General features: G+C 42.7%; 1 protein-coding gene across 1 annotated transcript; it reads right to left on the reverse strand.

Moving 5' to 3' along the window:
* Positions 1-1275: 1275 nt before the first annotated feature.
* On the reverse strand, positions 1276-22231 carry gpr139 (G protein-coupled receptor 139). Its single transcript, XM_085272627.1, has 2 exons — positions 21737-22231; positions 1276-4024 (listed from the first exon to the last, which is right to left on the reverse strand). Exons 1-2 carry the CDS (start codon positions 21879-21881, stop codon positions 3012-3014), a joined length of 1158 nt encoding a protein of 385 aa, XP_085128753.1. The 5' UTR covers positions 21882-22231; the 3' UTR covers positions 1276-3011.
* Between the last annotated feature and the right edge of the window lie 755 nt (positions 22232-22986).

Here is a 22986-nt window from a genome sequence, read left to right on the forward strand (position 1 = left end):
TACATATATATATATATATACATATATATATACATATATAACATATATATATTAGGGGTGCAACGATACTCGTATCAATATTGAACCGTTCGATACAGTGCTTTCGGTTCGGTACGCATATGTATCGAACAATACAAAATTTTTAATTTATTTTATCAACTTTTCTTCTGACGATGCTGTCTGTGTTGAGAGCTCACTGGATCTGCGTTCGACTACTCCGCCTAGGCTGCACTGTCAAGCGCAGATCCACTGAGCGCAGCGCAAGCTAGCAAGACAGAAGCTAAGCTCGTTGCAACATGGCAAATTGAACCTCCCCCATCCTCATTCAGATCTGGCCTTTGGAACTATTTTGGTCTTCATGTGACGTATGACCCTGAAGGTAAGCTCGTCATGGACAAAAGTAAAACAGTATGTCGGATGTGCCAAGCAATGCTCAATTACATTGGTGGGAACTAGTGCGTTAGCGCAGTTTGCTCGTTAACGTGTTGACGCCGTCCAGCCCCACGCAAGGGGCGATCCGCGGTAGCTCGTTAACGGAGATTTGCCGTGTTGTGGCGTCAATGTCAATGTCAGCTTGCGTGCTTGTTGTTTTTGTCTGCTTCCACTTGTCTTTGCACTAGGGTGATGTTGGTGTAAATGTGCAGTCATATTTGTTGTGTTCCCACTAGTGCTGTAAGCGTTAATCTGAAATGACATTAACGCCATAACGCGGCAAATCTCCGTTAATGAGTTACCGTGGATCGCCCCGTGCGTGGGGCTGGACGGCGTCAACACGTTAACGAGCAAACTGCGCTGACGCACTAGTTCCCACCAATGTAATTGAGCATTGCTTAGCACATCCGACATACTGTTTTACTTTTGTCCATGGCGCTTACCATCAGGGTCATGCTTCACATGAAAACCAAGATAGTTCCAAACGCCAGATCTGAATGAGGGCAGGGGAGGTTCAATTTCGGGTAGCGTTGAGGCAGCTGCCATGTTGCAACGAGCTTAGCTTCTGTCTTGCGCTGCGCTCAGTGGATCTGCACTCGACAGTGCAGCCTAGGCGGAGTAGTCGAACGCAGATTCACTGAGCGCTCAACACAGACAGCATCATCAGAAGAAAAGTTGATAAAATAAATAAAAAATTTTGTATTGTTCGATACATATGCATACCGAACCGAAAGCACTGTATCGAACGGTTCAATATCGATACGAGTATTGTTGCACTCCTAATATATATATATATATATATATATATATATATATATATATACACTTAATCACTGTGTTTTAGGATTGTTAGTCAGTTTTTGCTCTCATGGCTTCTAAAGTGCAAGCAAAGAAACGACATGCAGGCAGTCACGCCCTCAAGTGTCTCAGACAGTGTCGAACAAGAGTTTGGAGGGCACGACTTTATCAGCTATGACAGACACACCTCACATTCATCAGATTTAAAGCCTTACAGAAAGAAAGACGTGAGGTGTGTCATCCCAGGTATTAACAGAAATCTGCCCTTTGGCACAGCTCCATTCTCACTAGATTGATGAACACTTCTAATGCCCCAAGGTGTCTGCAGAATGGATGTGCATTGATCTCAGTGCACTCTGTCTGTGGGCAATACAGTACAGGGTTTGTGTGTGTGTGTGTGTGTGTATATGTGTGTGTGTTCTCATTTATGGTTTGTTACCAGGCAATACTGAGACAGAGTTGATGTACGTGACTATATTTCTGTATAAAATGTTACAGAAGTGCCATTGCCCAGCAGCAGAAAGAGCAGAGCAGAGCTGTGTCACCTTGGGCTTGAGACCAAATTCACTGCTGCATCATGGGAGCAAAAAAACAAAAAAACTTTGGACGGAGGGCAAAACCCCCCCAAACAAACAAATGGAGCAGCTTTTTCTGTCCTCTCTATCTTTCTCTCTTTCTCAGTCTCTTACAAAGATAAAGGGTTAAAGAGATGTTCAGCTACATTCATTATATTCTTCCGGTTAATGGCTAACAGTAAGTCACCAAGGACCATTAATAGTTAAAGAGGACTATCTACTTACAGCAGAAATTTCCTCATCCTAATACTGGAGAAGGGATTACTACATAAAATGACACCTTGGCACCACACCAACTCCAAGTCATATTTTTTTTAATCTTTTTTTTTGTTTTTTTTGCAAAGCTACAATAACAGTCATATCTACCATCACATAAATAGTTTACCAACAATAAGCAGAGTGCCTATTCAGCCTACAGCAGTCTGCAAGCTTGGACGTTGGATGACTCGATCTTCCACAGCGAGTGTCGACTTGGAGGTGACCTGCACTGCTAGGGTGAACTCAGCACACGCAAGGAAAAGTCTGGGAGGGCTGCTCGTTTTATGAAAGCCCTACTTAACATGCCGTGGAGACTCTTCTGCGTGTTAAACTGGAAATGACAGCGCTGTTTTACATTGCTTGAGAAAGAGCGTGAGGATCATGTGGCAGTGGGCACACTGTCAGTGGCTCTGCCTGAGTGAATCACCCCTTGAGGTGAGATGTTTAGTGCCCACACTCTTACTGAAACTTTGCCTTTTGGAAATGACTCCCAGCAGCAAAAGACACAGCTGTTCGAAGCTCTTCATCGGCAGCGTGCAGCACGGCCCGCAGTAACTTTGATGCCCCACAGAGGACTTGTTTTTATAGTTTTGTCAGTTTATATGTTACAAATGGTGGCTCATACTGAGTGCTAGATGGTCGTGATGTCTTTTTATCAGTCTACAGCCATCAGTTACTTACAGTAGATTTATTTTTTTGCATGAAGGAAACCATCAACACCTATTCAGTGCTGGTCGCTGCTTTGTGAATACTTTTTTGAACATCAGAAGCCTTGCTGGTTGTTTTTCCACCTTGCTTTGCTCAAAGGTAGTTGAACCATTTGCTCAATAGGTGTTTTGACATTTTCAAGCCTTAAAAGATACAGGCAAAGCTGGTCACCATCGAGACAAGCCTGAATACACCCGCTGCCCCACCCCTCCAGTGATTGAGGGTAGGGGAGCTAAGAGCTCAAGACGAAATGCAGATGGGCTTCCCATTTTTGTCATACTGGTACACCAGCATCTTGATGCAGTGGGAGTTGGCTGGTGAGATCCAGGGACTGCTTGTGATGGAGAAGTTGTGGCTGGCGTAGAATGGCGGCGGCTGCTTCCGGCAGTGGACCAAGGCTCGCAGCACATTGGCCGCCATGCTCCGGAAACGCTTGCTGATGAAGCAGTAGAGGAAGAAGTTGATCCCGGTGTTGAGCAGTGCTAGCATGTTTGCCAGATCCGTGAGTACATGGAGCAGACGGCTGGCAGTTTGTGATGCCGGGGGAGACGAGTAGAAGTGGTAGAGGATCACGAGGGTGCGCGGTGCCCACAGAACAGCAAAAATGGAGGTGATGGCGAGGAGGATGGCGGTGGTCTTGCCGGTTGAATAACCACGCAGACGGAAACAGCTACGGCGTCTGCGCAGCTTACGCACAATGACGGCATTAAGGGAAAAGAAGACCGTGCAGGGTAGGAGGTACACGGTGGCACAGTGGGCCCACACAAGGACGTGCTGGGCCACCGTTCTTTTGTCGCCCTCTTCTCCTCCTCCTTCTCCTTCTCTTCCGCCCCCTCCTCGATCACTACTACCCAGTCCAGGAAGGCTGTGCCAAAACTCAGGCCACCAGTAGTAGGGAGCTGCAGAGACCAAGCATCCAACGTAGACGGCGAATATCACTCTGCGTGTGCGGGCTGGGTAGGAGACCGTGTGGTAGCGCAGAGGGTGACAAACAGCGATGTAACGATCAATGGTAAGAGGCACGGTGATCCAGATGGAGGTGTGGATGGAGGAAAACTCCAGCACCTGAACTGCGTTATTTAATGACGGAGGCAGCGGCGCTGCCAAAATAAAATCCTCCAATATAAAGTCAACAAAAACAATGAGGAACAGAACGAGGATGTCGGCGGCTGCCAGAGCCAGGAGATAATTGTAGGAGGACTTCTGACGACGCAGCACCAGCTGGGACAGGATTACCACAGTCAGGATGTTAGCTAGGAGGAGGTGGGAGGGGGATGCGGACAGGTGATTGAAAGAAGATAGAGGAAATAGGGAAATGATGAGGAAGGAAAAAGTATGATGAGATCGGGAAAAGGTATGGGCATGGATTAGGGCAGGGAGAAAACAGAGAAATTGAGTGTTAGTGAGCAGATAATTGAAAGCGCTAGCAATAAACAAGACAGCAACAGAGAGGGAGTTGATAGTGATATGTCGGTCGCGAATGAAATGGCTCTTAGAGCCAGATCTTTGACGTGAACAACACGAGACCTGGCTCCTTATCGCGAGCCGTGGTTTTTTTTTCTTTCTCGCACCCTCTCTCGCACTTTTTTCCGCTTTGTGCTTTGCACTGGGAAGAGGGGGGAGGGGCGATAGTTACACTCGCAGTAGCACAGCAACAGAGCGGGAGGGAGAGACAGAGAAAGACAGCCAGGGACAACATCACATTAGAATGGTATAGTAATCATCCACAACTATTTTCAGTTCCAGATGATAAAGGATTCAGAAAGTTTATTCATGCAGGTCCATATGACAGAGATTATGCATGTTCTTTTTGTTTTCATATTTTAATTTATTTAATTGTGTTGTGGTTTGCAGTGTTTTGTGTGGTTTCACTTTAAATTGGTTTAAAAGGAAAAAGCTGAAAATTTAAATAGTTAAAAGTTAAAATGTGAATAATCGGGTTTGTATTATATGATTTATTTATTACATTTTATGTGGAGTGAATAAATAAAAGTATATTTACGGTGACCCCTAGAGACAAAGCACGTACAAACTTCAAAACACGTAAAAACTCCAAAACACGTACAAAAGACAACAGAAGTGCTCCAGGATGCTAGGCGCAGTGTTGAGCTTTTGTTACCTAGTGAATATATATGAGTGCTTGTGTATAAATACACAAACAATACACATATGCTTTCAGTTGTGTAATTTAAGTGATCTAGGTAGCTCTGTTTTGGAAGTTCAGTTAAAGCTAGAAATGTGTTTTGGAGTTTGTACGTGCTTTGTCTCTAGGGGCCACCGCATATATTTACATATAAACATATATAAATAAAACCACTTTTCGGAGCCGAAAGAGCCGGCTCTTTTTAGTGAGCCGAGCCGAAAGAGTCGGTTCTCTAAAAAGAGCTGGAAATCCCATCACTAGGAGTTGATAGCAATAGAGATACTGCAGACAGGTAGGTGCTAACACAAGCTCAACACAAAAAGCAGACACCAAAATTAGGAGGCTAGAAAATTTAAACTGAGCAAAAAAGAAAGCACATCAACAGCACCACCTAAAAGCAGGTGTAAAAGCATGCCGAGTGAACTCTGTGCCCTGTGACATTTTCTTGCAGTTTCAGTCCACAGTATACAAAAATATTCAATTCTGTCATTATTCCCAGACAGTGTTTTCCATGTTCAAACAGCTCCTATTCTGTAAACCTTCTCTAGTTTATTGATCCCCTTCATCTACACCTGCTGTGTGATTCCAGCAGCACCTGCCTGTGCCTTTGGCCAAATTGTTATCTGCAATAAAGAGCGAACCCACAACAAAAACAGGAGGGCAGCGTGCAGCATCGCAGCCTTGGCAATTTGCTGAGTTCACTACTATGTGCCATCCTGCTGCCGGCAATTTCGGTCCTAAAACAAAGCACAAGGGCACCCCATCTCTCCATTTGCCTCTGTTTTCGATTTTTATTCCATGTGCCCAGCAAGCTCCATAATAACTTCTCATCCAGCCTGCCAAGTTTCTCTCCCAGCTGATTTATTACGCATTTGTTTTACAGGTAAATACCCAAGATGGAGTGCAAAAAGGCCTGAATGTGATTTAGCTCACGACTGCATTTAGTCTGACTGCTGTGCATCTGAGAGGCACCAGCACAGCTTTCTGGCTCTCACGTGGACCTGCACATCCCATTTCTCCAATCAGTGCAAATTGCACATTGCTCCCAAGATAGTCCCATCACGTCAGCAAGGTTTATAGGCCTCACTCAAACCCTTCCCAAACTTCGAGGGCACAGCACACAAAATGCATGCTTGGCTTACTCTGTAATATGAATGGAAGTAAAGACTGAGACAAAGACTAAAATCAGTGAAATGAATCATCAGCATTGCTGGTACATTTTAAAATTGAAAACATTTCATCACCGCGAGTGCGAGGAAGGAGGGTACTTAATTTGACAGTTCAGTACACATCGTTTAATTGATTAACTGCTCATTCCTGTTTGTCTAATAAAATCTAATTGGGGACCTATGCTTCCACTTATTTTTTGTTACTTCTGTGAGGTGGCCTCCATGTGCTGGTGTAGCGGGTGCAGTGCCTAGCCTCAAAGGTATTGATCAAAGCTGAATTCAAATGAGACCTTCTGGGATGCTACGTGTCTGTAGATCTGACATGGTCCCTGGGTCTTGGAGGAGTATTCTTGGATCCTTTTGTTTTGAGCATAATTCATACTCAGATTTTATCCTGTGTTACTTTTGAAAATTAGGCTTTCTGTGTTGTTTATATCTGTATTTTATGTCTTACTAACAAAAAACCTGCCCTACGGATGGTTTTTGGCAAGTCTGTGGAACTTTTTCACGTCATTTATATATGAAAAGACATGTTGTTCTTGAATGAATAATCTTTGCAAGCTATATCTTCACTGTATAAGAAAAAGCAATTACAATTACAGGCCCTATTAGCATTACTGTTTGATAAACATTTACAGATATGAATGAGAACACATGATACTTGACTAAAAATTGCTTAGCAAATTGTACAACATGCATGTAATGTAGATGTAATGGCACAGCTCATTTTGAGATCAGCTACTACACGTAATCATACGTCTATAATTAATCTCTTCATCCTGGTATTCTATGGCAAATGCCAATGGGGCTCCATGGCAGTGAGTACAGGGCCCTCAGCCCACTCATGTAGTCGGTTTCTGATTGCTTGGTTAGCCTACTGGTGTGGTGGGAGACACAGCAAACCTGGCAACGGAATTTATTGATGTGCCGTCCTGGTGGAGTTGGACTACCTGCATAAGCTCTGTAGGGACCAGGTATCGCCTCATGCAACCAGCAGTGACACTAACCCTAGCCAAATGCAAAACTATTGAAAGAACAGTCAGAAAAGATGACAAGGGAGAAAAAATGGGAGCAGCCTCCGCTTATTTGTGTTTTTTCATTCCTGTTGTTTCATTGTTGCCCCTCTACTGCACCCGTTGGTAATTTAATTAGCACCAACGCATCTGAAACGAATCCACTCTGCTAGTTGACTGACTAGGCAGATATTACAGAAGGTTAACAGAATTGATGCTATACTGTGATTTAAGTGTCCCTTAATTTTTTTGTGCAGTGTATTTCACCATCAACACAGCCTATTATGACACTGATCAATAGTGCCACAGATTAGATACAGGACTGGGAGGAGATCCCCCTAAGACCCAACCCAGCATCACCTCAGAGACATGCCCAGATGTTGTGCATATAGATAGATGGGTGGCTAATCCAACCCTCAAAGGGATGAGGATTATGACTTTCACTGTTACGCCTACACAATGTATGTCAGTAAAAAGTTTTAGCTTGAATACTTTGTTCATCACGATACAATGTGAGCTTTAGGTTTTCTCTTGCTTTTTCTTTTAGGCATCAAATAGTGTAATTTTTTGTGATCTGTAGACTTACTTCAACAAATCTGACTTAAACTCAATGCAAAACAAATTTGTGATATTCTTGAGGTCTTCTCAACTGGCTCAATGCATTTCTCTTGAAATATTTACTGTTTATTTCTACACATTTTTCAGTATTAGTTTGCTAACAGTTATCTTCTGCTTGCTTAATTGGTGCATTGCTACCTGTGGTTGTTGTTGTTTTTAAATACACCAGTGCCACCAACTACACACTAGAAGAATAGATTGCAAGCATCAGTAGGGCTGCTTATCAACTAAATGGGTTTCTAAGTGAAAAATGGACTTTCTCCTAAAAACTGTGCTGCATAATGCTCAGGATACCTTTAATGGACTCTGGCTATCAACTTTCATAACCAAGGTTATCTATCTTCCTGAAACGCTGATGCTGACATTTTGAAAATAAACGTTATTTTTCCCTGAAAGCGATGATCCGTGAATTCTGTTTGCTACCACTTTATTTGAAGGTGTGTCACCCTGAGCCATGGGATGAGTCTTTTTTGATGTTTATGGTCGATGTCAGTGAGTGTTTTTAGGTCATTTATGTTATTTTAAACTAATACCAAAATGGTTTGAGACATCAATGTTATGATAACATGACATTACCAAAGATTAGGTTACTGTACAACCGGGGTTTCATGCCTTGTTCAACCTGCACCGCTGTAGCTGAGGTCAAAGAAAACATTCAAGGCACTTCAAGTAAAGTCTTACCTTCTGTTCTGATAATATTCAGTGAAGGCAGCCATTTATTTAATGCATTTGAACCTTTTTTTGTCCTCACAGGAACGTAAGTGCAGTGTGAAATTCAGAGACACGTTTTGAGTCACTTGTTTCCAGTTTATCCAGAGATTTCTATTTCATGCTCTATTAGTTCAATAACCTAACTAACGATAAAATACACACAACATTGCATGTGTGCTTTGCTGTTGCTGCATAACCCTCTTTAAGTCAAACCTGCCGGAGACACGTAAACATTACACTTTACACAACAGCTTCACAGACATCAAAGCACTCAGTGGCAGTCACAGTCCACACAGTGTGTCTGTGTGTGTGTATGTTCTGTGATCCTTGTGCCTCCCTCTGCAGTAAAAGATCTGGGATTGGATTAAATATGGCAGCTTGAAGTCTGGTACATCACACTTCACAGCCTCTGCCACTGTCAACTGATTAGAAATTACAAAGCCAGCTCTGGATAACGACTAAAGTTGTGCGGAGGATGTGCAGCAGACGACACAAACGCACATAGAAATGCATGTGCGGCTCCACAAATGTGCATAAAAAACACACAGATCGTTAGGGAAGCACCAATTCATTAACGATCTATCAATAACCACAAATGAGACGTCAAAGCTGCTCACAACACCCAACAACTTAACAAATATCAGTCACATCACAATTGCACAGCTCACTATCCTCTCCATAGCTGAGTTGCTTTCGTCTTAAATCTTGTCTGACTGTGTCATCGATTCTTTGAGTTTAAAGCTGCTTGTTGTTGTTTTTGATTTTAATTTTGGTAGATTACAGATTACACAACTCAAATCAAACAGTAAGAGATGTGGTACTTAATCGTTTGTGCTATGAGGTGTATAATAACCCCAAATGAGAGACAGTATAGCGATTTTGTGTCATGTGAAGGTGTTTTAATCTTTTCCCTTTGATTTGACAAAACTTTAATAACAAAAAAACCCTTGATTTTCTTTTTATTTGACTGTTGGCAGTTGATTTGGGTAACAGGGGTCAAGTTTGGTTGGTTGCTCCCAGTTACTGAGCACATTGTCGTTGCTGTTTGCAGGACATTAAGTCAAAGTCAGCGCATTGATTTTTAGACCAAAAAAACATTTGGATCTTGGTAATCGGCTAACTGAGTTACTGTCTGAAGGAAAAATGTCATGTCCTTCTTCTGGCTTCTTAAACGTATGGCTTTGCTATATTTTTTTGTCATTCATAGCATTTTGAATACATGTGGGTTGGGATTATTGATCAGATAAATTTTACTTTAGGTTAACAAGCCAACAATGCTCAGGGTCTAGGAGATGTCACTGGGGTCATACTGACATAAAAGTATACTTAGTGACACCATGATTTTATTTATATGTAGGCTAATTGCTTTTTGTTTTGCTTCCTTACTCAGTGTATCATTGTCTTTTGTACTTGTCTAGTCACATGACTCTTAAGTACTTTTACTTTATTATTACGGTCATCACATCATCTTTTTTCCAACTCAGAAATGGCTTTATTTGGATGAGAGGACATTAGTAATCTGCATCCATAACTGTATGAGGACTCAAAATTTCACTCACTGGGCTGTACTATACAGCAAGCTATACCTCAACTGACAACAGCTAACGGCTTAAGATGACCGCATTGGTAGCACTGTTAACCATCGCTGTGAGTCCATCGCCATTACAGTGGTTCTGAGGGCTTGCCAGACAGTATTTTCCTTAGTGATAAGCCTCATGACTCAGACAAAACCTCCATATCTGAGCTGATATAGGAATTGAAAACATGGGAATTGGAAGCAAAGAAATCATTGAGTTGTTTTCAAAGTTTTCACCAGAAATTAATTATTTTTCAAGCTATATAATCTGGTAATTTCTGAGCTTTTGCGCTAATACAGTATAATAATGGATTGGATTTATATAGCGCTTTTCAAGGCACCCAAAGCGCTTTACAATACCACTATTCATTCACTCTCACATTCATACACTGGTGGAGGCAGCTACAGTTGTAGCCACAGCTGCCCTGGGGCAGACTGACAGAAGGGAGGCTGCCATATCGCGCCATCGGCCCCTCTGGCCAACACCAGCAGGGTAAAGTGTCTTGCCCAGGGACACAACGACCAGGACAGAGAGCCCAGGGATCGAACCGGCGACCTTCCGGTTACAGATGCGATTCCCAACCCCCTGAGCCACGGTCGCCCAGGGGGCAGAAAAAATCCACTCCTGTCTTCAACCTACCACTACTGCAAGGTTACAAAAATTGAGAGTTGCATGACCCTGAAAAAACAACACTGAAGTCTGGCTTGTGCTCTTGTGCTGCCATTCGTGAAGGTGACAACAGTGTGAATAATGAACTCTTTAGTCACAGCCCCCTGTCACTCCAAACAGCCACACCTGTAGTAATGTATAATGTTAATCCTGCAATTTAACCAGACAGCAGCTGGTGAGTGTTTTTAATCAGTGTGTTCCATGCAAACTATGGGGAACATCAGGAATCTGCTACCGAGCAAAGCAATCACAAGGATGTTTTCATGAAGCAGTCAAGGAATGCACGATTTTTCCTTAGCGACTGGTGGTTGCCAGGGAGTCACTGACCAATCTGTAGACCTGTGTAACTGGGGCTTAAGCAATCCATTTCCTGGGTACTGTCATCAGTCACTGGGAAATGATTGGTCTTTTTTTCCCACTTGTTGCTATCAGACCTAGAGGAAATGTGGACCAGCAGCAAGTGGCACACAGGCTAGAGAGCACTGCGTAGCTAATTATAAAAAACTGGATTAATAGAGAGGACACCAAAGTTAGCGTCTTGCTCATTTATTTCTGGGCTACCATTCATTCACTCAACCTATACACACAGTACAAGTCACATTAAACCAAGCATTCTTCAAATAGTTACAGAATGCAAACTTTAAAAAGCAAAAAACGCAATAATTCAAAATAATTTTACTTATTCAAATACTCATAACTCAAAAAAAACACAAAACCCGGCTGAAGGATAACTTACAGCATAACTCAAATAGCTCATTTAATGTTCACACAACATTCCCACAACATTCGCGCCATATACGCTATTACTCTTGAACGTATTGTTACCAGAGCGTAAATACAACATGGCGGCAGACGACTGCGAATGCCATGCTCATCAAATCACAGGCTTTCCCCTTAACTCATGTACTCCCTACTGTCTGGTTAACACTAGAACAAACTCTACAACACATTTTCTGAATTTGCAGATTGCTTCTATCACAACGCACACCTGTATGACTGGGGCCTTATCTACCTGACCATATACCGTCACCATGATTGTCATGCAATCAAATAAATGAATGAGATAGCATGATGTGGTTAGCGATCATGTGTCTGTAAAACCTCTATAGACACCAAAACAGTTTTTTTCTTTTACTGTGAAACCTTGGAGTCATTTTTGACCAGGACATGTCCTTCAACGCACATATTAAACAAATATGTAAGACTGCTTTCTTCCATTTGTGCAACATCTCTAAAATTAGAAATATCCTGTCTCAGAGTGACGCTGAAAAACTAGTTCATGCATTCATTACTTCCAGGCTGGACTACTGTAATTCATTATTATCAGGATGTCCTAAAAACTCGCTGAAAAGTCTTCAGCTAATCCAAAATGCTGCAGCAAGAGTACTGACAGGGACTAGAAAGAGAGAGCATATTTCTCCTGTTTTGGCTTCCCTTCATTGGCTTCCTGTTAAATCCAGAATTGAATTCAAAATCCTGCTCCTCACATACAAGGTCTTAAATAATCAGGCCCCATCTTATCTTAATGACCTTGTAGTACCATATCACCCTATTAGAGCACTTCGCTCTCCCACTGCAGGCCTACTTGTTGTTCCTAGAGTATTTAAAAGTAGAATGGGAGGGAGAGCCTTCAGTTTTCAGGCCCCTCTTCTGTGGAACCAGCTTCCAGTTTGGATTCGGGAGACAGACACTATCTCTACTTTTAAGATTAGGCTTAAAACTTTCCTTTTTGCTAAAGCATATAGTTAGGGCTGGACCAGGTGACCTTGAATCCTCCCTTAGTTATGTTGCAATAGACGTAGGCTGCCGGGGATTCCCATGATCAATCAATCAATCAAAGCTTTATTCGTCACATGCAGGTTGCCCTGCAGTGAAATGGGACCCCCCCCCCCGACCTTACACATATAGCACAAACATTACATGGGGATACAGGTCGGAGATTGGTAGAATCAGAGAAAAAAAACATTGAAATGTACACTACAGTGGGGAAAGTACAAGAGGAAAAAAAGAGACCCCTACTCATGCTGTGCTTCCATGGTAGGACAGCATGAGAACAGGAAACACAAAAAACTCCTCTGCACAAAGAGCACATAAATGTCCACAGCACAACATTATGAAGACATGACAAGCTACAGGGGTGGGTGGGGGGTGAGGAGTAATCCGAAGCGAACACAGCATTGATGCTGGTTGTACTGATGCATTGAGTTTTTCCTTTCCAGTCACCTTTCTCACTCACTATGTGTTAATAGACCTCTCTGCATTGAATCATATCTGTTATTAACCTCTGTCTCTCTTCCACAGCATGTCTTTTATCCTGTTTTCCTTCTCTCACCCCAACCGGTCGCAGGAGATGGCCCCGCCCCTCCCTGAGCCTGGTTCTGCCGGAGGTTTCTTCCTGTTAAAAGGGAGTTTGTCTTTCCCACTGTCGCCAAAGTGCTTGCTCATAGGGGGTCATATGATTGTTGGGTTTTCTCTGTATCTACTGTACTATATAAAGCGCCTTGAGGCGACTTTTGTTGTGATTTGGCGCTATATAAATAAAATTGAATTGAAATTGAATTGAAATATAAATACTCTATTTTCACTTCGGTGAAGCTGGACATTTTGATTGGTGTTTATGGGGACTGGTTCGCTCTTAGAGCCTCAAGCGGTGATTTAAGGAACTGCAGTTTTTGGTACATGCAGCTTTCTTCATTTTTCAACACTATAGCCTCTTTTCTACTACTCGACTTGACTTGATGGGTATTTTAGGGTATTATACAGGTATTTTGGTAAACATAGCTTCTATTCTACGTGTTTGGGGAACATGAACAGCATTTTGGATCACTGAAAACTAAGTTTTTGAAAGAATTCCAGCCATGGTAATAATTTACATGCGTTTATATGTGAACAGGGAAAACCGAGATTTTGTTCTGCAACGTCTAAAGTGTCACACTGTGTGCCATACTATTGTTTGCGGCTTTCGATTGGCCGATATTTCTTCACAGTTTGGGTTCTATGTTTCTGTTGACAGCACCAGAGATATTGTAAATAAATTTTAAAAATCCCTATTTTATAAATAAATAAATATATGCTCATTTCACATTATTATTTTTTTAAACTAATTTGGGATTTTCTTTTATTATTGTAGGGTCTCACAAAATAAAGCACCTTAAGGCAACTGTTGTGATTTGGCCCTATATAAATGGACAGTGTTGGGGGAGTAACAGAATATATGTATTTAAAAAACTAATTATGAGTAACTGTATCCATCACAGTTACTGTTTAAATAGGTGATAATTAGAATACAGTTACTTTGTTGAAATAAATGGATTACACGGCGGTCTTTTCCTGTTTCATATGTCTCTCTCTAATTTTGGTAATTCCACGCTGGTGGAAACCCAAACAAAACACACAATAAGAGGCTTTAATGTAAGCGTCCTGTTGGTGGCGTCAGTTACACAATAGACCTGAAGCCACCACAACAGAGCCAGCAGTGCACGGGCAGGAATGCATTTCTTACTTGGAAATTCTGACACCACTTCACATTTAAAGAAGAAAAGGATGGGCGAAATCTGACTGTGCAATGCAAACTCTGTTGCCGCAACTAAGCTGCTCTCAGCATCAAAAGACTCCACCTCCAACCTAAAGAAGCATCTGCTTGTAAGTTCTTTAAAAAAAAACAAAAAAAACTAACGTTAGCCTACTGCAACTAACTTGTTTTAGTTGTGGTAGCTACCTGGGTTATGTGCCACTTCAGTATCTCGATGTACTATTGCTGTGTGATTTATTACTATTACTGAAGGCTACTCGCCACCAACCTAACATTGTTAGCTGGTGCTAGCTGGGGTTAGTTCATAGACAGCAGACTGTTAGACTTGATGGATAGCATTAACAACGTGCTAGCTGCAGATAATCATGTGCACTTCTGAAAGCAGACAGAAAGAAAACATATTACTGATACAGAATTAGTTTTCTATACGAGATCACTGCAAAAAGTGCAGCCTTACCGAATGTCCACCCTACTCTTACTCATTTTATATTGAGATTTAAAAATCTAGTTGGTATTGGTATGGCGAGTAAGCTTCAGTCATAGTAATAAATCACACAGCAATTGTACATTCATGTAGTTGTAAAAAGCGTGACAATATATTAAGTAATCCAAAGTATTCAGAATACTTTGCTCACATTAAGTAACTTAACAGAATACGTTACAAGTATTCTGTACTCTGTAGTGGAATAGATTTTAAAAGTAACCTTCCCAACACTGTAAATAGATTTGAGTAGAATAGTGGGGTTAGTTTAAGTGTGAATATGAGTGTCATTGGTTGTCTGTCTGTGATAAGGAAAAGCAGAAGAGGATGGATGAATTAGTTTGTCTTATCACTGCATTTTTATGGGAAAAGTTTATTGCTAACTTTGTGCTGTCTTCCAGATGGAGATCCATTACAAATCAAACACATAATAGACGTCACCTTCAATCCATTGCCTCACGTTCTCTATTGTACCTCTGCCCATCCGTTTTCCTCTCTGTGTACATACTGCTGAACAGAGGGGGAGTGACATAAAATGGAAACAGTGAGGTGTTGACTGTCACAGGCTGGGTATTATTCTGTTTGGGCTCCCCAGCGAGGCAGGGCACTCTACAAACAAACAAAGGGGATCTGTTGAGAGCTTGACATTTCCATTTAGCCTGAGCCGCCCTGCACTGGGTTGCCTATTCATTTCAATTGACTCCTGCTCTTTCCGTCGTCTCTGGAGCGGGGGTAGATCTGCTCGGCATTCAGGTGGTATGGGGTGGCACATGCGGGGCTCGTCTCAGCAGGAACAGGGGAAGCCGAGGTGCAGAGAGGTACGCCGTGCGCGCACAGAAAGGCACATGCGACAGAAAAACATTCACCATCCTTTCCTTTTTTTTTCTTTGTGGGAGAAAAAAATAAGCATCTCCATCCAAGAGGAAATTAGAATAACCTGTTGGACGGATAATCGGCTGTTCTGTGTCTGTCTACTTTTGATTGTGTGTGTTTGCACGGGTGATTACTTTGGTGATCTGTGTGCCTTTATGCATGTCTCAGCTCCCCCCGCTGTGCCCCTAATATAACGAGGGACAGGGCCATTGACGTTATTTAGCGGGAAAAGGGAAGGCAGAGTGTGCTCCCTGAGGTGTGTAACGAGGCTGACTCATCCCACCACTAAAGGGACGTGTTCAGCCGGGCTGTCGACAAATGACACAGCACAGTTTAACCCCTCACAACAGCAAGTATAACATAGAGACAGAGAGACTGACATGTTCTTATACAACTGTCATCAAGTTTTCTCACGGGCCCCATGTAAAGCAGAAACAATATTGTAAAACGGAAATTATGATCTAAAAAAAGAGAAGCATTGCATCATTGCAATTAGGGAATTTTTCTCCCCTTTATAATCTTGGAGGAAATCAAGGTCAAGCTTTAATGGCTTTTCCGGAGGCTAATAAGAATAGGGTGAAGTGTGATCTGAGGAAGGTGGCAGGTGAGTGAGCAGGGACAGAGACAGACAGACAGAGAGGTATCGAGGACGGGCGGCAGGAGGAAAGGAAGCGAGGCGAGAGACGGAGAGTGGGTGAATATCAAAAGCTTGCTTCAAAGGTCACAGCACTTTGTTCCTGATGACCAGCATTTCCCTTTTGTCTATCTCTAAGTGTCAGACTGGACATGAAGGGTGGCGATTCCTTAATTTCTCCAAACCAAAAAACAGGGGTGCGTCCCCACTACAAAGCAGTGAAAAGCAAACAGGGAAGATAAAAAATGATGGTTTTCTTTTTTACAAAGCATTCATTTGCATTCAGTATGGGACTTAAATGCAGTGACAGTCAACCTGATTCCTGATGTGTGAGGTGAGTGCTAACAGAGGATTTCAGAAGAAGCCCAAAGGAGAAATAAATTCAATAACATAAAGCTAACAATGAGAAAAATCAGAGAAGGGGAGACGGAGATGTGTACGGAAACTGAATATTTAAGTTTAATGGGCATATTAAGAGAAAATAAGCCCTCTCCCTATGTGCTGCTAATGGTATTGATGTGATTGCAGTGCTTTGCTGCCTGCTCACCTTAACAGCCATTCATTTTACAGACAGGCCACAGTGAGTCAAGGTTTGGGCACGACTGTCCTCACATCAAAGCTAAGGCTGCCGCCGGTGATAAGGTGCAGGTATTGTGCACTGAATGACAAAGACCTGCTATTAATTTTTTAAGGATTAGTCAACTAAATCAGCAATTGTAATGTTCACCTAAGGAAAATGTAGCACGTGTAATTGAGTGTGATGTGTGAAAAGAAAGAAAAGGAGCACATTTGATAATAGATGTGAGGAGGGAAGAAGGGGAAACAGATAGAAGATCAGGAATGTTAATCATTAAAAGTCATCTAATTAGCCATAGATTTATATGTTACTGCTGTCCAAAGAATCCAAACGACTTACACATACCGAGTTTGCTGTATTCTCTGCAGCCGTGACAGCATTTTGCTGCCTACTGGTCAAATAAAGTCAGTTCTTGTCACAGCACATCTCTGATTTATTGCCTCAAGCAACACCTCCCTCCTCTCTAGCCTCCTCTGTTCTCCCGTGCCATCTCTGGCCCATCTCTCCCATAACAAGCTCTCACTCTCCCCCTATCTTTCTCTGCTTTCGTAAATCAGTACTTGAAATCTGCTCATGCTTCAGGATATACCCTCACATCCATTTCCTTTGCATGCCCCACCTATTTTAAAAAAACATCTTTAGAGTGATTGGATTTTTATCAACAAGTTACCAACCCACTACAGACGTCCCGCTGCTGGTGCATATTGACAGATCAATAGCTCAAACTGAAAATCGATGGGGGTCCGTCTCTTCATTATCCTAAACAGCGGCTGACACTGGCCCCGTACACTGCAACATGGAGGCAGGGGTTGTTAGTGCTGAACCTTCCCAACCTTTCCCCCCCTGCGTGGATGCAAGAGTGTGAGTGGGAGGAGACACCTGAACACAGTCACACTTGTGAGGAGCTTTGAGGAGCGGCGAGGTACCATGCAGAAATGTGAGCACACATATGTTTGTGCACAGGGAGTCAGGGAGGAATCCCATGGGAGCTTTACAGCAAGCGACTGAAAACAACACATGTGATTCTCTTTTCCCACAATGTTGAAAGTAAAGCATCAAAAAGAGCATCATTTTCTGGTCTCCCACTGAAACGGCTGAAGTGCTTTTTCTTTTTACTGAGATAACAGTCTCAGTCTTCCCAAGGTCAAAAATGTGCTACATTCTTTGACAGTGTGCAGACTTGGAGTTGAATTGCTCTACCAGAACATTTATTCAGCTACTGAACATCACAACCATTTTAAGATGCTTTACTCAAGCGTGCAAAGGAGACCTGCTGTGCTAATTTCCAACTCTATATTTTTAAGTGGCATGGCGCAAGTCGCAATTCAGAATAATCTTTACATGTCTTGTGCAGACACTTTGTTCTTATCCTGACTTTCTTCTAATTCCTTCTTACTGTAGGATTCATGCTTCAGCAGGAAATCTATGGCATAGCTCCATGGTGACTGCAAACCTCTCTGAAACCTTATGCTGTAACCTATGGCATAACCTTATGACCACCTCCTGTGCATTTACTTTTTCACTGCAGTTTTTTAAAATGTATCCGTTAGAGAATAACAATCACCATCTCCATATAAGGAATAATAATCTAATATAATGAGCATAAGGGCTCAAAAATGTCAGCACATACCTGGAGAGAGATTTCTGTCAAAACCCAAGACGAAAAAAAAAAAAGCCTCAGTAATTTATTTGCTTCTGTCGGCGATGACCACACAGTAATAAATACATAATGCACCAGAACAAACATAAATGCTGGCAACGATATCGGCCACTTGTTAAAAGTTGGTGCTGGTATTGGATTGATACTTTGGTTTTGTTTTCTAATTTCAGTATTCAGCCCGATGAACTTAAATAAAAATATATTGTAAATGAAAATGGGGGGGGGGGGGGGGGATATGATTTTTGCGTCATGTCTCTTACTTTTATAGCTTAAAGCACATTTAAATAACAGAAGTTGGCCTAGAGTGCTTTATAGACAGGCACGTTTATATTCTGACACTCCCAAAAAATAGATTCAAAATACATGAAAAGCTGTGTTTTGTTGTGTTAACTATACACTGTATAAAGTAAAGATCATAGTGATTTAGTGTTTTTTTTAAACGTGTGTTCAATTTGCAAACTGCAAATAATGATTCATCTCATAAGTCGGGACACACTGATCTGCCTGATCTGCTATTACGGATACTGATATCAGTAATGGTATCAGCAATACTGTCCCTGTTTTTACTTGGTATCTGCTCGATACCAAAACTTGCACAGCACTAAGACTTACATAGGTTACATCGTAGGCTCTGCACCGATTCGCCGGAGAAGTCTAAATCAGGCCTTATTGGCTACCAAAATATTTGAAAACCAAGAACACTTACTGTTACATAGATACGCAGATGCTGTGCTGTGTTGTAGACTGTCTTGTATGGAGTATAATGGGCCGATGTGTAGAATAGCTTTATCTCAACGGGGACAGTGTATCATGAGTTCACTGGATTGTGCGTTACTCCATTATTCAAGCCCAAACACTGTGCTTGTTTTGGTAAAATTATCTTTTATGACTAATTAAATGAAGTTTTAATTGTTAATTATTGGAGGCAATAGAGTTTAATTTAATCTCCTTAGCGGCTTTGTGCCCTGCTGCATTATCTCGGGGCGCAGACATTTCATTAACGCGTTTTGCGTGTTTAATTCAGATGCAGAAGTCTTCAGGCTACGCAAAATGGCTTCTGTTTGCAGAAAGGGCTGATGAATCACCAGGGGAAGTAGGATTTAAAATGTGTAGGTACAGGTCAGTAAACAGCTCCATAAACAACAAATTGTGTTTGAGAAATGTTGGACTGTGTTGGCCCAGACATTAGGGGGACCCTCTCTCGAGGACCCGCTTGTCACACAGCATTGTTCATTAGCTGATGGCTTCCCACTCCACAATTTTTGTCTCACCGGCGAACGCTCTGAGACATGCTGTACTTCACCTCTATAATTCCATCATGTCAAAGGAAGAGCCAGAGAAACGATGCCTTCATTGTACTGCTTGCTATGCCACCACACGTCTGCTCTGTCTCAAGCAGTGTGCTGTAGTGAGTGGAGAACGAAAGAGAGCGGGTTAGCGATTAATTAAAAATGTGGCAATTCGTTTCAGCTCTGTCGTCTGTAGCACCCCGAGTCGGGGCTCAGAGGTGCTACTTCAGCCAGCTCGGCTGTTATTAATCTCTCCCTCTCTATTAGTGCTCTGATCTTTCTCTCCTAACTCCACTTTTCTTCTTCTTCTGGGTGTCCGCATCTTCCATTTTTTTGACTCGCTCCCAATTCATCTCCTTTTCTTATCGCCTTCTTCCCGCCTTGCTGTGACCCCTGTCTGCCCGCCGCACTGCAGGTCAAAGTCTGTCTGCACGGATGCGATGCTGCCTCGCTAAAACCTCATTTCAGTTAACTAATGAATCACTGGCTGACGATCAAATTAACAGCCTCCTTTCCTTCCTATGTGTCTAATATGTGTGGTTCTGCGGGTCACGCTGCTACTACTCACACATGCTGCGCTCATGAAACATTCATGATTCAGCTTGAGTGGAACGAGCTGTGTCATAATGATTGAATAAGTCGAACCTGCTGCCGCAAAGTATCAGCCCGCTGCACTCAACTCAGCCATTAATTCAGACGACTATTGTAGGATTGCCTTACACTCTCAGGTTATTGTTACTCAGTGATTAAACAACCAGCTTCAATCCAATTTGTAAAGACGACTCAGCAGCAGAATCAAATACAATTTCGGCAGAAAACGACAGCTAAGTAAATTGCTTGCTCTGCCATCCAGGGGAAACAATTAAGCGAGGTTTGATCAGAAAGAACGACTTTTACTTTTACAAGACAGCAAATCTCTGGAGCGACTGCAGTCTTGGCACGCGAGAGCTTTTCACTTTGCAATGCAGATCTGTTTTGAACCAGCACAGCTTAGCTTGTTGATAACATCTCACTCCCTTTATCAAGGAAAGAGGTTCGGCGATAAAGAAGATGTGTTAATCGCGAGGATTAGCATGAATAAGGCATCAGAAGTCAGTGCTGCTGTTCACCAAAGTGAGTCCACGTCATGTCAGAACTCCCAATAAATCAGATCATAAAATTGAGGTTAATTAGTGTAACCTCCAAATTATGTTTTACACTCTTTAATCCCAGATTGAGTTCAGTTTTTGGGTAAAAGCAGACAGTCCACTGGGTCTTCACCTAATCTCTTATTAGGCTTCAGCACTTTTCCTCTTTCATCTGACCTCCAGGTTTTCTGTCTGTGTCTCAGGCTGTCTCTGTTACACACACACACACCTCACTTTGCCTCCCTGTGTGAGACTAGGTCAGTGCTCATAGATCACGCATTGGGATGGAGACAGTAAATGGGTCTGACAGTGTCTGTGAATGGACTAATCATTCAATGGTATAGACACGACAAGGCAGTGTCATTAATTCAGGTCATAGAGAAGAGACATGTAACACACACATACACACTCATCCCAGAGGTTAACCCATGAGTCCCACAATTTGTCATGCAAACATACATATGCCAGCTCCAGATTAATAAAAAAGATGTCATCTCTTAGTTTGAGATCAAATGTCTGGGAAATATTGGAAGAGAGTAATTTCACTTATCAGTATGTCGCTCCCTATTATCCCTGAATCTTTCCAAGTAAGAGGCAAAAGCATAAGAAACTCCAAATGGACACAAGCACAGACACATACATGCTTAGTGCATGTGCACCCACAAGTGTTGGCCACAAGGTCAGGCTGATGAATCAACAGTATGTGTGCATGAAGTGACACTCGGGAGCAGCTGTGCACGACACACTCACTTAGTCCTGCAGGTAAGTGCACAACAAATCAAGATGCAACACTGCACGCCACCAAAGCCAGACTGTCATCAAAAAACGTGAGCAAATTAACACAGAATAAGGCATGCAGGTGAAAGAATACACTCATGTGCACGTCTCTTACCTGGTAGGCCAAGACAGAGCAGGACACTATAATAGATGACGGGTAGTGGTCCGAGAGGGCATCCCTGGGCAGCTTCAGAGGGATTCTGCCCTGTGCTCCAGGTGCTCCCGTTTGGGGGAAAAACAGGGAAGTGGCTGTGCTCCATGGCCTCTTCCTGGTCCTCTTCCTCAGCTGAGCTCAGTGTCAAGAAGCGTGCTGGCCACGAGATCGAACCGCCTGGAAGCCGGTTTTGGGGAGAGGGTGCTCTGTCCTTGGGTGCCAATCAGCATGGGTGTGTGTACGTGTGCGTTTGGCAAGACCGCAAGGTTGAGTGAGTGAGTGAGAAGGAGGGAGGAATGGGAAGAGATGGAGGAGAGCGAGATAGGCAGCAGACGGGGGAGATGCGAGGGATGATATGTGTTAGTAGGTGACGGAAAAAGGAAGGTGGCGAGAGGAGCTGAGAGGGAGGCGTGAAGAGGTGAGTGTGAAGGTAGAAGTGGAGAGGGGAGGATGCTGCCTGAGTGTGTGAGCGAGGGGAATGAGAGCGAGTCGGGAGCGCAGCGGGGAGGAGGAGAGAGGGAGGGCAAAGAAGAGGGAAAGAGAAAGGGCAGAAAGAGAGGGAGGGAGAGACGGAGACTGAGAGTGGAGGCAGCAAGCGGGATGAGGATGAGGGGAGGATGCTTAAGGAGAGAAATAGGGGTTTGAGGGCAGAGAACATAAAGAGATCATAAAACTGATGGGGAGCCAGATGTGATAGACGAGAAAAGATAAATGGGGGGTTAAGTCAACTGTGGAAAAGGACATAGTGCATTTGCCCTTGTCATTGTGTTTGTTTTCTGTCAGTGTGTCTCTTCATTGCTTGGTGGCTTTCTGATTGCATATCGAGTTAGGGGACAGATCACAAGCTGGGTCCATTAGTCTTTAAAATGTCTTTACATCCACAAGCCAATTTGCACATCCTGGATGTCACACAGAGTATAATTACATATGACCAGACTTGTGTGTGCATGTAGGTGTGTGTGTGTGGTGGGAAATGGGGGTTGGGATTGGCTGCACAGTCTAATTCTAATGCAGTGTGAACAGTTTGAATCTCCAGCTAAAATGTGCTAATGAACTCTAGGCTGACTCTTAAAAACTCAAGTATTCCACCTTAAGACAGATTCCAATTTCTGGTTCATCAGTTGGTGTGACAGCAGGTCTGCAGCTGCCTGTTATTTTCATTTTCTATTAATCTGTCAGTTATTACAAATGATCCTCTGGTTGTTTGGTGT

This window comes from Mchenga conophoros, linkage group LG4 (genome assembly GCF_057382185.1).
Source record: "Mchenga conophoros isolate Kocher_MC1m ecotype Shallow Benthic linkage group LG4, M_conophoros_male_GT1.1, whole genome shotgun sequence".
In the NCBI taxonomy this organism is placed as follows: Eukaryota; Metazoa; Chordata; class Actinopteri; order Cichliformes; family Cichlidae; genus Mchenga; species Mchenga conophoros.

Coding starts and splice junctions, on each gene's coding strand:
- gpr139 (XM_085272627.1), bottom strand. CDS start 21,881: ATGGAGCACAGCCACTTCCCTGTTTTTCCCCCAAACGGGAGCACCTGG. Junction 4,025..21,736: donor GCTCTGTCTTGGCCTACCAG/GTAAGAGACGTG, acceptor ACCTCCTCCTAG/CTAACATCCTGACTGTGGTA.